General features: G+C 38.1%; 1 protein-coding gene across 1 annotated transcript; it reads right to left on the bottom strand.

Moving 5' to 3' along the window:
• Positions 1-994: 994 nt before the first annotated feature.
• On the bottom strand, positions 995-15,159 carry LOC101483944 (protein-glutamine gamma-glutamyltransferase E). The gene is made up of 15 exons (XM_004548849.5): positions 15,055-15,159; positions 12,666-12,836; positions 9,860-10,114; positions 9,599-9,717; positions 9,049-9,177; positions 8,617-8,794; positions 7,118-7,253; positions 6,231-6,340; positions 5,820-5,935; positions 5,551-5,677; positions 4,650-4,897; positions 4,141-4,315; positions 3,872-4,035; positions 2,919-3,052; positions 995-1,991 (listed from the first exon to the last, which is right to left on the bottom strand). The coding sequence occupies exons 1-15, from the start codon at positions 15,077-15,079 to the stop codon at positions 1,844-1,846; spliced, it is 2,235 nt and encodes a 744-aa protein (XP_004548906.3). The 5' UTR covers positions 15,080-15,159; the 3' UTR covers positions 995-1,843.
• Positions 15,160-15,602: the final 443 nt, after the last annotated feature.

The raw sequence follows: 15,602 nt of genomic DNA, 5'->3' as shown, positions 1-15,602 counted from the left end.
GCTCAGTTTTGAATGTTTACAGTGTGCCTTTGATGTTTGGGCCGGTTGGGGTCTCTGTGTGCATGTTTTCTTTGTGCTCAGGATCTTGATCCTAATTCTAGCCAATATAGAAACCATCTAATAGATTACATCAGTCTCAAGACAGCCTCTGCCACCACATTAGATCAATCCCTCTGGGCTCCTTTGATCGGCTCCATCACCTAGCGGGGGTGGGGGGTCGTGGTTTGGTCCCGCTTTCGCCATTGTGGTTGATGTGGAGGTTGGGACGGGCTTAGGGCGTCTGGAGAATCCCTAGGGACGTTATCCCTGGAGGGCTTAACCCAGGGGTTGTAGTCATAACCTGGTTAGTGGCTCTGGTTGCTCTTAGAGGGTGTTCTAAGAGCGATCGTGGCTCAAGAGTTGTTGAGTTGTTGTACAAGTTCGCCTTGTAATCGGAAGGTTGCCGGTTCGAGCCCCAGCTCGGACAGTCTCAGTCGTTGTGTCCTTGGGCAAGACACTTCACCCGTTGCCTACTGGTGGTGGTCAGAGGGCCCGGTGGCGCCAGTGTCCTCTGTCAGTGCGCCCCAGGGTGGCTGTGGCTACAACATAGCTTGCCATCACCAGTGTGGCAGGCTTGGGGTTCGGGGGTGCTTCGCCTCCGTGCTAGGGCTCTGGCTGGGCCTTGGGTATAGAGTTTGTTTGGGGAGTGTGATTGTGTGTACAGTGTCCATGTATGTCTATCCCTACGTTGGGTTAGTGCTGAGTATTTGTATATGTGTGCATGAGGGTGGGAATGCATGTTTGTGTCTGTGCCTGTTTGTCCGTGTCTATATATGTCAGGTCGGGTCTTACACTCCACCTCTCTGGGAACTCCCAGGCCCTCCAAAGGCCTATATCCCCTGTGAGTGACAGTTGTAGTGTGTAAGAACACTCAGGTCTCTCTTGAAAAATACAAATTATTAGTATGACAGAAAGGCCAGAAGCATTATTAATAAAAACAAAAATGTTAACCATCTTCCAATAATCATTTTATTTGTATAGTCATAAAAAATGTACAAAATCTACAGTGCAAATAAAACACATGAGTATAGGCCAGTTTACTTCTCAACCACAGGGAGGCACTTTAACACCTTCTCATCAACAGGCCAGAGGAATTTATGCAAACACAAGGAAATCTTACTGTGTCGTACCATTCGTAAACACTATGAAGAGCTCCAGTTCATTTAGCAGATGCAAATCTGACAGGCAAGCGTTTGAAAATATTACTGTTCTGCTGTGATTGCCATGTGCTTGCTTGTAGCTTCCTTCAGGAGCAGGAATAAGCTTGCAGGAACACTAACCAATACATATTTTAAGAGTAGTTAATAAAGCTCAGAGTCTGAGATAAAACACACAGTGAGAATACAGGTGTCTGTTTTTCAGTTTGCTGTTTGTACAACAGGTTTAGCTACATTCTTAATAATATGTAAACATTCATTTTCACATGAGCATCAGCTGAGCGTTTGTACCTAAAGTGGCCGTAACAGCTTAAAATATGTAGTAGTGTCAGCTTTTGTGTCAGAATACATGGTGACAGTGAATGCGGCAGTTATATGAAACATCAGTGCAGCACTTTCTGTCCAGAAGCACAAACTTGTTTTTTCTTCTGAAAATCAGCGAATGAAAGAAAGGAAAAATACATAGAAAACTATTATCTCTTATCCCACAAAGGTTGCTTTTTAAAGCAACCTCAAAAGTTTATATATATATATATATATATATATATATATATATATATATATATATATATATATACACACACACACACACAGAGTTGTGTAAAAATGAATGAATGAATGAAAAGCCTGAAATAAACTGGTAGGTTTTATGGTAGAACATCAAAAGTGCAGGTGCACTTGAGGTCTCTGAAGGAGGAGCAGTCAAAGTCAGCCATGAGAGTTTTCTTTCCGGTCTTCTTGGGAAAAAAGAGCAACTGGATACGTATCCTGTTGCTTGGCCTCAGATTTGGAAGTCTGTGGGAAACATAAGAGTAATACAGAACTGTTAAGGTTGATGTTTAGTTTGTGGATTTGACATAACATTTTATACACAGTAACAACTCGCTAGAAGCCTGTTGAAAAGACAACTTTGCCAGACATCCAAATAATGTTGAGATATGGTAAAATCTGAAAACTTCAGACTGCGGAAAAGACTTTTACAAAGAGATGACCCTCTTATCATTATTCCTTCAAGGGATTTTGCTGGGGCTACGTTCTTTAGAAAGTCCTGAGGCCTGTACTATGAAGCAGGATTTGGGCTTATTCAGGTAACGTCAGAGCTAACACTTGTTTTTCAGCGTTATAAAGGTGGTTTGCTTCTCACTGTTGTTTATAGTTATGTAACTTATGCTGCAGACCTAAACCGCTCCAGAGCAGGTTTTTATCAATATTAGAGAGACAAGCAACCCATTTGTACTTGTGAATTCAAATTTGGGTGGCTGTAGCTCAGGTGGTAGAGCAGGTCATCTACTGATCGGAAGGTTGGTGGTTCGATTCCCGGCTTCCCCTAGTCTGCATGCCAAATATCCTTGGGCAAGATACTAACCCGAAATTGCTCTCCGATGCATTCATCGGAGTATGAATGTGTGTGAATGTCAGTTGTGCTTGTGCGAATGGGTGAATGCACAAGTTGTGTAAAGCGCTTTGAGTCCTCAGAAGAGTGGAAAAGCGCTATATAAGAACCAGTCCATTTACCATTCTGTTTTTATATTTAATCTTCATGTTACTCTCAGACCCTTAAACACTTCCAGAGGCTGCAGGAGAAAGAATAAAAATTAAATTCTAGATTTTCCTGTCTTAATGATAGAGCATTGACCCATTCACTCACACAGTCAGTATTTTTACTGCCTTTCCCTCTTGGCTCAAAATAAATAATTAAGGTAGCAGATCTTTCACACATACATGCATGTTTCCTCCCCATCCACTAGACCACTTCCAGAGATAGTCAGAGTGCAGTCCGTCAGCATCTTGTTGATTGGGTTCATGAAAACTACTTCAGCAACTGTCCTTTGGTTCAGTCTCACTGGACCATTAACCTGAAAAACAAAAATCTCACTGTTTACTTATTAGTCAGTAAAACAATGTAAAAATCTTTGCATGTCCAGTTTTGATTCCAACCTGCTTGAAAATATAAACTACAAATTATACCTTCAGTTTATCCAGCCTCTTTTTTTACCATTAGCAATGCATGAAAAATAAACATGATAGCCCACATCATATAAAATTACAGATACAGGAGTCACATTTCAATCCTTAATGGACAAACACAAAATTTGGTATAGAGACCAAAGCTGCTGAAGATGAACTGTATAAATAGGAACTGACTCATCATCTATATAGGTCAGGCTCAGTTTGAGCTATACCAACTTATAGCTAGTTATTTTATTTATTTGTTTTGTGCTACTTTAGCAAGCTTTTATGCATCTAACGCACTTGTGAACAAAAACAACAACAAAAAAACAAAAAGAAACATGTCAGCTGAAGCATTATTTGCTCAAAGTCCTCCTTTGGCCAAGAACAGCCTGAATAGATGCTGGCATAGTTGCAGACTTTAGTTTTATATATATATATATATATATATATATACACATGCATACATATAGACACATATACATACATATATATACACACATATATATATATATATATATTAGAAATTATATTCTATATTTATTTAAAGGCATATAACATAGTTAAGTATAATTATATTATAAGAGTATTTAGAGGAGTATGTATATATTAAGTATAATATATTATTTTATCAACAATCAACAGCAGTCAGCTAATGTGACAGTTACTTCGAACAAAGCAACATAATGATTAAGGAGACACAGAGATGGTAGTTTTTTACTCACTGTGATGGACATAGGAGGATTCAACAGAATGACATCATTCACTGCTAGGTATACATTTCCTGGCTCCAGCTTATCTGTGACTACAGCTGAAATCTTCATGCTGTCAGAGCCTACCATGTGTTTGTGGTACACCAAGAAGGGGACCAAGATAGGAATGGACAGATCTGGAGCAGACAGAGGGAGTGAGAGACAATTATAGTTGTTGCAGTCCCCCCACCAGGACAAATAAATAAAAACACTTGTGAGAAACTCCTCAGCAATTTACCCACCTTTCCCAGGCTGCAGTGTCTCTTCATTTGTCTCAGTCTGGATGTTTTCAAACGGTGAGCCATTGTATCTCATGGCCTGGACGCTGATATTGATGGACACAGGCCTGGCAGTGCGGCTCACACTGTTCAGCACCAGCTTCAGACTCACGTCCTGACCGTCCATTGGCTTGGATACCTGCAGCACCACAAATTCAATTCAATTTTATTTATACAGCGCCAAATCACAACAACAGTTGCCTCAATGCCTAAAGTACTGTTGGGATTTACGCAGGCGGCACAGTGAGGAGAAACTCAGATTTTTGACACTGACCCTGTTCGTATGTATTTCTGGGAGTTCTTATTTTTTTGTTAATAGAAAAAATGTTAACAGTGGAAAAAAGGTCACTGCTACATTCGTAAAAAGTAGACAGAAATTCACACAACAAAGATAAAGGTAAATACTAAAATATATTTAAGATCTACTTGAATAGCTCTAAAAATAAAAACATATATAAGGAACTGAGATGTACCTCTTCAATTCGCATGGATATTTGTGGAAGTGGAAGGATGCTGTCATTTGTATTATTTGTAGTCTCTGTGTTGTTCCCTCCCCTCCCTCCATTCCCAGTTCCATTTGTTGTTCCTCCAATCCCAGTTCCACTTGTTGTTCCTCCATTCTGGATTGGATTATTTGTCCCTCTATTGTTCTTTTCCTCTTCATCTCTGGAGTAATCTCTGGTGAGGGCATATCTAAATACAGTTCTCTCCTCATTAGACCCTGTAAGAGTGGAAAGTTTTAGAGTGAGAGTGAAAATTAATTTTGTTAAAGAATTTCTACTATGTCTTGACCAAAAGGTTTTATTTAACCTTCTTATTAGTATCAGAAAACAGAGAACACAGTCACCAAACCCATTTTTATTTGTAATCTCTTTGCAGATCGCTAGTGAACCGTTAAAACAAGGTTTATATAGTATTTTTTTTAACCGAATACTATCTGTCATTCAAAGAACCAAAGACAGCCTAACTTAGCACAATGGACTGTATATAAAAAGGCGGATGCAACATCCTGTTCTGTTCATGAATTTTAATTTTTGTTGCCATGATGCCAGGTCTCTCTTGGAAATTAGATTTTTAATCTCAATGAGATTTTTTACCTGGATAAATAAAGGACAATTTTTTTTTTTACACTACCACTCTGTTGATCTGTGACCTTAATTAACATTTTGGTCTCACATGCTCATTTCAGGATTTATGTGACACATCAAAATGCTCATTTTATAAATAGGGGTGGTATAACAGTGGTAACTTCTGACTGACAAATCATTACCAGTGTCATGTCCCTTGTGAGATCTACTTTCATAATATCAGGATGGTAAAGAACAAAATTCTCCATTTAAGTCTTCAAGAAACACGTCTTTTAGGTGAACCCACCTTCCTTGTACTTGTAGCTGTCTGTGATGTCCAGCCTTGTGTTGGAGCCAACAGCCTTGGTGGAGATATTCTGTCCGATTCTCTTGGTGTCAGAGAAAATATTCACCATTGTGCCATCAGCTTTACACTGCCAGGACACAAAGAAAGAAACACGATAGAAACCAAAATTTGAAATAATAAATATTGCTATTATACTAAAGGCTGCTCCTCTTTTGGTGCTGCTAACTATGTTATTTGTGGATTTATATAGTACAGCTCTGTTCACTAACCAGCCAGTCAATGCAGTCAGCATTGACCATAGCATAAACAAATGGGGCATCATATTTTAGATCGATTTCTCCATTCAGGATGGCTTTGACTGAGGCTGGACCGCAGCAGTATACACCTGCAAAAGGACAAGCAAGAAAAGCCATCAGATGAACATTAAATAAAGAAACATGCTTTACTAATACAGAGTAGTTTTTATTCTAACTTCATGGCACTAAATATGGAACTTTCTAACCATGGAGCTGCCATCACTAACAGCACTAGATGAAAAGAAATCACACAATCGAATATCACATTCAAAAACAATACTTAAAAATTGTTGGTATATTTACTGGCAAAAAATGAATAGTTAAAGTAGGAAAAGAAAAGTCATTAGACAAAGGAAGAAAATCTGAGGAGACAAGAGTTCATACCATCGCTCTTCTCCTGTGGCGTTGGATCCAGAACTTGCCAGCCGTCATATTTACCATCTTTTCCCAGGTCAGTTCGCCTCATCCAGCACTCTAACCAGACATGATAGTTCCTGAAACATAAACATGACACAAAATTCTGATGTTGGAGTCAGTGGAAACACAACAGTGGCTTTAAAAACTCGAGAACATGGCAAAGAAGGCTGGGTGATTCACTTCAATTCAATTGAATTGTATTTATATAGCACCAAATCACAACAACAGTTGAATCAAGGAACTTTATATTGTAAGGTAAACACCCAACCCTACCCTAAGCTTGAGAAATGGCACCATAAATCACACTAAGGACATTCTTTCTATTGACAGATTAAAAGCTTTCAGACAAAGTCACCACTCCCAAAGCACACAAGACATACTTTGTAAAACCACAGTGAAGATTAAAAGCCTTTTAGACTTTTGGACACAATTTCATTTGTCCTCTTTTATGCAGTCTGACATATCAAGAACAAGATGGTGGTTGAGTACTAATAAAACAGAAAAAAACAGCAAAACCTTTTGAAAGTCAACCCTGTAGCTCTATAGCGTTTCTGGTGTTTGTTTTTCCAAAACCACTGAAAATTGGATAAATTATAGTTTGTTGTATATAGTGCCTCTCTGTTTTTTAAATTAACCTTATTTAGTTCTGTGAGAAATTAAGACTGTACAATGCTCAGGGAAACTCTCTCTCTCCCTCTGTGTGTGTGTGTGTGTGTGTGTGTGTGTGTGTGTGTGTGTGTGTGTGTGTGTGTACAAAGGAACTGTTCAACTCTTTACCACAGAATTTAGTTCTGATCTGTATCTCTCTCTGTTTGCTTTCTCAATATAAGCCATATGAGCTTGTGTCATCTTACCAGACACTGTCCTTGGTCTCTTTCTCTCTCACTCCATAGTCAGCATGGTACACATCAATGATCAGATTCTTGTTGCTGTCGTGAGCTGACTGGTAGTTGGTGACCACACGGCATGGGATGCCCAGCAGACGCATTACTGGAAATACAAACATTAAAAAAACAGATTTTTTAAAAATGTGATATTTGTCAAATTGTACATTAGTTTAGCATCTTATTGTTAAATGTTGTTGCACTGGCCTAGTGATGGAAAGTTATAAGGAAAAGACAAATCAGTAAACCACTAAAGCTATGGCTCACCAGACTTTTAGTGTAATCCTATATTAACACTAGAAAATTGGCAATTGTAAACAAACTTGAGACTTTGGTACATATACCTTGCTAGGACCCTTTTGCCTCCACAATTGCCTTTATTCTTCATACATATATTCAACAAAATGACAGAGACATTCCTCAGAAATTCAGAACTGTTCTAATCCACTGTGGTCATATAGCAAGGGACATGGTCAGTGGCTACCCTCAGGTAGGCTGTGGCATTTAAATGATGCTCAGTTGGTAAATTGGACAAAGTCTGCAAAGAAAATATCCCAGACACCATCGCTCCACAAGTACCAGGCAGAACCGTTGATACAAACGAGGACAGATGTCATATCGCATATGTTTCAGGTTTAATTAATATTCCTTGATTTATTGTTGCTCATGGGTCTAGTTCTCTTTATGGTTTTCTGCTTATGTTATACTTATAGTTTCTACACTTTAGGTCTCTGCATAGTTGTATTGTAGTGAGTGGTTATTTGAGTTATTTTTTCCCTGTTATTAGCTTGAAGCCATTATCCTCTGACGGCTATCAACAACAAGGCATTTTCACCCAGAGAACTGCTGCTTATTGAGTTTCTCTTTTAAGGACTTTAAACCTTAGAAATGTTTGTGAAAAAACATTCCAGTAGATCAGCAGTTTTTGAAATACTCAGACCAGCCGACTGGTAGGATCAACCACGTAACATTTAAAGTCACTTAAATGTGAAGGTTCTCAGTCATCCAGGTGATACAACCTTTCTCCCCAATTCTGATGCAGTTTGAACTTTAGCAGGTCTTCCTTACCATGTCCATCCAGCCATCCTTTCTCCTTTGCTTATCTGATTCAGGGTCGCAGGGGGGCTGGAGCCTACCCCACCTGCCATAGAGTGAGAGGCAGGGTACACCCTGTGAAGGTTGCCAGTCTATCGCAGAGCACCTTCGCCATGTCTATAGGCCATTAAGTTTTTGAGTTGTTGCCCTGTGATTGGCTGATTAAATATTTGGATGAATAAAAAGGTATACCCAGCAAAGTTGATAATGTATGTAAACTAAAGCACCTGCAATATAAGGCAGCTTATTTCTTATTTCTCATTTCACTTGCCTAAACACATACTGTATATATAACAGATATTTAGGTATGTATTCATATTACCCACCTAAATAGATACTGTATGTAAGTGAGGACTTGCAGAGTTAGCCAGTACCTGAACACATCACTCCTGCAAATACCCAGCACTGTCCATATTTGACTGGGTGGCAGTCGATGTTATACCAACGCTTGAGGATGGGATAGCTGCCAGACCAGTGAGTGGGTATAGTTCCACCCCAGAATGGAGCTGACCACCGTCCCTCCAGGACACCACAGTCATCCATACTGTTGATCTGGAGCAAAACAGGAAAACAAAGGTGAGTGAGTGAGTGAGCTTTGGCTCCCCTCAAAATTACTATAAAGCATTAATTAACAAAAGGTTTTGTTAATTAATGCTTTATAGTAATGCTTTATAATTAATGTGTTATTTTGTTTATGATGCCTTTTAAACGTTATGTAAAATGCTTTAAATTACCTTCTTGGTGAAACTTGCAGTTCAAATACAGTACATCTGTCCAAAACACATGTATATACATAAATATCCTACCATGGCGCTGACCACACGGCTGACGTAGATGGGGTTACAGCGAGCAGAAAGGTCATTAGCTGCATTTGCCAGGTGTTTGGGGTTGACATCCAACATCTTAAGACAAATCTTCATCATGTCCTCTTCAAACTAGACAGGAAGAGAGCAGCTTATCTTAAACTACAGTGCTGTAGGTTATTCGTACTTAATGGCAGAGTCAAAAATAATCGAAGCATTTACATTAACTAATTAATTCTAAAGTAAAATATTAACTTGAAGCAGCTAATATCTAAAAATGTCACTACTCTATACTTCATAATAGCATGTTAATAATGACCTACAGTAGTCTCACACCATATAAATATATGTCTCTCCGATTAAGGAGTTACACCTACAAGCCATTAACAGTGACCATCTTTTTTGCGCCTCTACCATACTGAACAATAGAACTCTTAGAATAAAAGACTGATTGGTAAAAACATGATTAATGTGGTACTTTTCGGTGTCGATTTATCAAACCTAGAATCACAAATCTACTAAGCCTACACAGTGTGTGTGTGTGTGTTTGTACCTGCCCAAAGTCCCAGTTAATAGATGTGATGTAGTTCCCACTTCCTTTGTAGATTATACCACATTCATTCATCACAAACTCCTGTCTCTCTTTCTCATCCTGCATAAACACTGAATCATCTACAGAGGCGGGAATAGGGATAACCACATGAGACAGACGGATTAATGGATGGATAATAGTGGTTTTAAGGAAAACAACAGCAACAGATGAACAGTGCTGGAGAGCCTGGAAAACAGGTCGGCAGATAGAAAGATAACTTACCAGAACACCAGGGATTGAAGAGCACAACCAGTTCTGCCAACAACGTTTCCTCATCCCTATGTCTGGCAGTTAAGTTGTACTTTCCGATTGGAGTGTCAGCTGGGGGGGTAATGGTCAAATTCAAGGAGCCTGTTGGTGGGTTGGATCCCTTCTCTAGCTCCACTTTCCACACTGCCTTTGCTGATGGCGAACGCTGGATTCTGTCTGGCATACCAAAGCATGACTTTGTTCCCAGGTCCTCAGATGGATTTTCTCCTGCAGAGAGGATTCACAGAGATCATAGATGTGACAATACAGTACCAACAATACAATACTCTGTAACTACAGAGTGTACATGAAAGACAGACATCATTAACCAGTGTGAGTTACACCTGAATCATTTCCAGTAGTCAACACAGGGCAAATGACAAAATTTTACTGCATGAAAATGTTCCCAAACACACTGTCAATGCAGAAAAAGTATATCTTCATAGAAAAACACATAATAGAACAAAATTAATAGACTGTCCCATTTTGATGGAGAATAGAATAAATGACAGCCAACCTTTAAAAAACAATCATTGAAAGCTACTTAAAACTACAAGAAGGCTTGCCTAATAGAGTTCAGGCTGCATCGAGGAACAGAGGTGGCCATACCGAATACTGATTTTCAAACTCAGAATTGTAAAAATTTTCATTTCATTGCTGTATTTCCCAGGAGTGGCTCAAGACTTTTTCACAGTACCCAATGCTCATTTTGAATTTGATTGCAACAGAAGGCTGAAAGATAGTTTAAAAGACAAACAGTGGTCATATCCAACTGTGCTAACTGGCAAAACACCTTTAAGTAAAGCTTAGTTTATTTAGCCTTTCACTTATGTGTCATGTCTGGCTTTTTCCTCACCCTTTCAATTTTTGCCACACCCTCATGGGTTTCACCTGATATTATTTCTCCTGATTGCCCAATTAGTTGTTTTTTTTTAAATTCCATCAGCTCATTAGTAAAACCTGCTTTTTGTTGGGAATACCTGATTCTGGTTCCTGTGTTTGGGTCCTCTTTTTAAACTACACTTAACCACATGTAGCTGTTATTTATTATTTAAATTTATATTTTGTATTGATTTTCACAAAATTCTTCATATGTATCCATACAGATCTTTCAAAAATGTTAATGTCAATAATAAAAATAACAGCAACAAAAAAACCAAGAAAACAAAAGTAAGCAAACATAAACAAACTCCTGTTGATACATGGAAATCAATATTCAAACATCTCTTTTATTTACTATAAAGTGTCACAACTGCAAACTAAATATTTAAATTTAAAAAATATAAATTCAAATTATATAAACCAAACATGCACAGTTTGCAGCTATCAATTCCTCAGACTGACTTTCTCCTGGATCAAAACCTTTCCAAAGCTCAAAAAGGGTGCCTTCAATGGGCTTGGAGGTTTTTGCTTTGAGTCCCAACTAGGGCTGTCAGCGTTAATCGCGTTAAAATGACGTTAACGCCAAATCCACATTAACACAGCATATCCCCATTAACGAGTTAACGTGGATCACCCTCTGTGTGGGGCTGCCAGTGTTGGGAAGGTTACTATTAAAATGTATTCCACTACAGATTACAGAATACATGCCCCAAAATGTATTTTGTAACGTGTTCCTTTACATTACTCAATGAGAGTAACGTATTCTAAATACTTTGGATTTCTTAATATATTATCATGCTTTTTACAACTACATGAATGTACTATTGCTGTGTGATTTATTACTATTACTGAAGGTTACTCGCCATACCAATAGCAACTAGATTTTTAAATCTTAATATAAAATGAGTAACAGTAGGGTGGACATTAGGTAAGGCTGCGCTTTTTGCAACGATCTCGTATAGAAAACTGTTTTTCGTGTATATAAAACAGGTCCTCTGGCTAATACGTCAGGTTCCGTGTTGAGTTCATAGCCGAAAACTAGCTTTACTTTGTTGTCTGGGTCGACTTTGCTAGCGAGAGACAGAGAGAGGCGTTGAAAGGCCGCTCCAACGGAATTTGTTGTTTCGGAGGAAAACACGAACACAGAGTAGAGTAGAGTCTTAATAACTTACTTACAACTGGCCAATACTGCCCATGAAGCTACATTGTTTAGGCCTATGCCTGTAACACTGTGCCTATTGCCTTTATATTAAATAATTTTTGAACAATAATTAAAAAAAATATTTCGTCACATCATTATAGCAAGTAGAGTTGACATGGGCCGCGAGATTGAGACACAGACATTAGAGCCTTTTAATGCGTGTTTTGTTTGGGTTTCCACTGGCGTGGAATTACCAAGGACAGAGAGGGCATAGCCTAACATATGAAACAGGAAAAGACCGCCGTGTAATCCATTTATTTCAACAGAGTAACACTACCTTTTTAAACGGTAACTGTAACAGAATACAGTTACTCATATTTTGTATTTTAAATACGCAACGCTTGTACATGTATTCCGTTACTCGCCAACACTGCGCTAATACGTTAATCAAGCTACCCGCGCTAACCCGTTGACGCAGTCCAGCCCAACACAAAGGGTGATCCGCATTAACCCGTTAACGGAGATATGACGTGGTTAACGTGGTGTTGCCGTTAATTGACGGTGATTAACGGTGACAGCCCTAGTCAACAGCTTTGGGTCAGTAAATGTTTGTTCAGCGCCCATCAAACAGCATCTTCTGTACACTTTGGACATATTTTTTATTATAAGGATTTAACTTGGGAGGGTTTACATACAATATGTTTGCATTTTTTACAAAAAAACAAACAAAAAAACATCATTTAATGGTGGACCAACCTGTTACTGCTGTAAAGGTGAGCGGGTAAAGATTGGGGTTGAACGGCTGTGTCAGTTCAACTTTCACGGTGAACCGCTGGCCTCGCCTCACAATCAGCTGATCCTTTGAGATTTTTTTGGTGCCATGTTCTGTGTTGTTTGTCTCACAGTTGAGATTCACTCCTTTAAAAACTGCAAGAAATGTAAAATAAAATATAGAAATGTTAACTGTGAACAAAAATATCTGAAAGTCAGGTCACAAAGTGAAGTCTTTATTTTAATAAACTTATTTTTAATGGCATGACACTTTAAAAAACAAACAAACAAAAAAGAAAAGAAAAAGACCAATATCTGTCATCTCCTGATACATTTTAACTTGGTTTCCTGGAAAGATTTGCAACTGAAGGATGCAAAAGGCTTTAAGCTTGCTACACCGATACCTTCTCCATGCTAAAATAGATGAAGATTTTAGTGACCTCGATTCACCTCAAAAAACTGCCTCAGCTTGTCAAAAGTCTCAATTCTATCTAGCAATTTGGTGACAGGAACCCAGGGCAAGGCAGGGTGGAGATAAAACTATTTAAACACTGTCATGAGAGTCATCCAAACGTCACAAAGTTGAAGTTACATGTCAGGAAAAATATGCATGGATTGGGCATGCCTCAACAGGGCAGAATCAGTGATGAACACAATGCTCGTGTCTCGACCAAACCCCAACAGCATGGTAATAAAAACAAAACAAAACACAAACCTCACATTTAAGGCCTACGGGTATGTTCAGGAGAACAGGTGAATCCATAGAAAAGCACTGCACTGACAAGTAACATGGAAAACTGAGACACAATTCATAAAAACACTTAAGCACAAAATAGTGAGGTTTGGAGAGACTATCTTAACACTTTGTCTTTTTCTATATTGATATGAGAAGTACTTTTCACAGTCAAACTTTTAATTTTAATGTTAGGAAACAAGATTGAACAGGTTCTCAGTGTGTTTGAAATGAAAAGTGAATTTATAACTTTTTGTTAGGAGAGATGAAGTTTTTTAGATTTCGTGGTGGGTGAGTTTGGTTTGGGTGTGTGTGAGGGAGGGAAAAATGCACACACCTGCTTTCATATTGTAGTTAACTGTCTACATTTTGTCACTATTACTCACATTTTTAACAAGGGTGTACAGTAAGAAAAAACCCCCAAAACTATAAACTTTCTTTAGATTTATTAAACTTATAAATCTATAGCATGTAGAGTTCTCCCCTTGGGTAGATAAATTTATACACATTTTTTTTTACTAAACATACATGAAGGCTGGCCTGAAATACACACTGAAACACCTGAGAGAGGGAATGCATTTAAGGGACCTCTCCTTAATATCTATAGAAAGTTTTGGCTGTCTGTGACATTAAAGTCAGTCTGTGAACACTTTCTAAATATTTTCACATACATTTTTTTTGCAGTGCCTACAAGTTTGCATAAGTTCATATTTATATTTCTAACACAGTCTCATTGATATCTTAAAATTTTAGATCTTTAATTCAGTTTCCAGAGCTGCTAAATGTTACTTTGTTCCTTCTAGAATCTCAGTTGCCTTAAATCTGTCTGCACTGCACAATTGAAACCCACAAAGACGATGTGTTTATCTTTTGATAGTTCTAAAACAATCTGATGGAGGGTGTCACATATTGGAGGTGGTCCTGGATGGGAGGCAAAACATCACGCGCACTAATATTTTGATATTTATGATTATTTATAGATGCCTTCCGAATAAAATAAAACAAACATAACCACAACAATCTAATACATGATTCAAAAACAACTGCTCTTACGTCGATGTAATGGGCACTTGAGTACGAAACTCAAACTGATTATGGGGGCATCGATCAAATTTAGAAGGTGTTCCAGATTTCCTGAACTAAATTTTATGCCAAACTGGCCTGAATCTGAAACTTTGGATTAACTTCAACTTGCAAAACATATATTTGAATTTCCAGGTTGACACATGATGACCACAGGCATGTTGTCGTGTATGTAAAGAGAATAAACTGCAAAAATCCTGTTTAATGTGTCAATGTGAGCTTTTCACACAACATTCTCTGGCATGTACTTTCTGAAGACTGTTGTTGTAAGGCATTCATTTCTATTTGCCAGCACCTGCAAGTAAGATTTCTAGAAACTGGGAGAACTGAGGTCATGCAAACTAAGTGTATAACACGATTTTATTTTAACTCTATAAAAACTTTGAAATAGGTGCAAACTTTTCTAAAACTCTTGTCAAATGCAATCCTGCTTTTGACAAGACTATTTAACTGTTATTATTTAAATTAAACAATTTAATTTAAATCAGAATACATTAAGCCCTTAAAGATATGATGATAAACTTCAGTTAATATATGTCTAAAAGTTAATGTACTTACTTGACTGTTTGGTCTCCGATGTCATCTTTCTAGACTTTCCACAGCAGTTCAGGTACAATGAGAAGCTCTCTGGCTGGGACTCAGCACCACACTGACAGGTGGTTGAGCCCTGATTTATTTTAAACCAGCTGTCACACCCAGCCCCAGGTCACCCAGTTTACATTACACAAACTAGATGAAACATTTCCTCCCTGTTCAAAAAGCCACCCACACAAACACACACATAGGATAATATGATGCTGCAGTGCATTACATTCTGTTTCCTTTGAATTATTAGCGCGTTTCTGAATATCCTAAGTGTATTTTATAGTGCTATCTAATTTGTGTAAATAATAAGTCTGGATAAGGCAACATGCTGATCCAGGTTTTTTTTTGCTAGTTCCATCTCTAATTAAATACAACAGATTGTTCATTTTCTAAATGATGATTCTAATTAGAGTCTAAAAGGAGTATGAATTTTAGTGATATGCAACTGAGAGATTGGTTATTAAGCCTAGTTTCAGAAAGCTAAGATAACTGTGTTTTTCTGGACAAGGCTTCAAAATTGG

This window comes from Maylandia zebra, linkage group LG5 (assembly GCF_041146795.1).
Source record: "Maylandia zebra isolate NMK-2024a linkage group LG5, Mzebra_GT3a, whole genome shotgun sequence".
NCBI lineage: Eukaryota > Metazoa > Chordata > Actinopteri > Cichliformes > Cichlidae > Maylandia > Maylandia zebra.
The sequence above is the reverse complement of the archived record's forward strand: the minus strand, read 5'-3'. Positions and strand labels throughout refer to the sequence as shown.

Bases quoted from the DNA above. Each gene is read 5' to 3' on its own strand.
- LOC101483944 (XM_004548849.5), bottom strand. From the start codon at position 15,079: ATGACATCGGAGACCAAACAGTCAA. The intron at 5,936-6,230 runs GTATGAACTCTT...GTCCTTTTGCAG, and splicing joins GCCACAGGAGAAGAGCGATG to GTGTATACTGCTGCGGTCCA. The intron at 5,678-5,819 runs GTTAGTGAACAG...GTGTCCTGGCAG, and splicing joins CTGACTGCATTGACTGGCTG to TGTAAAGCTGATGGCACAAT.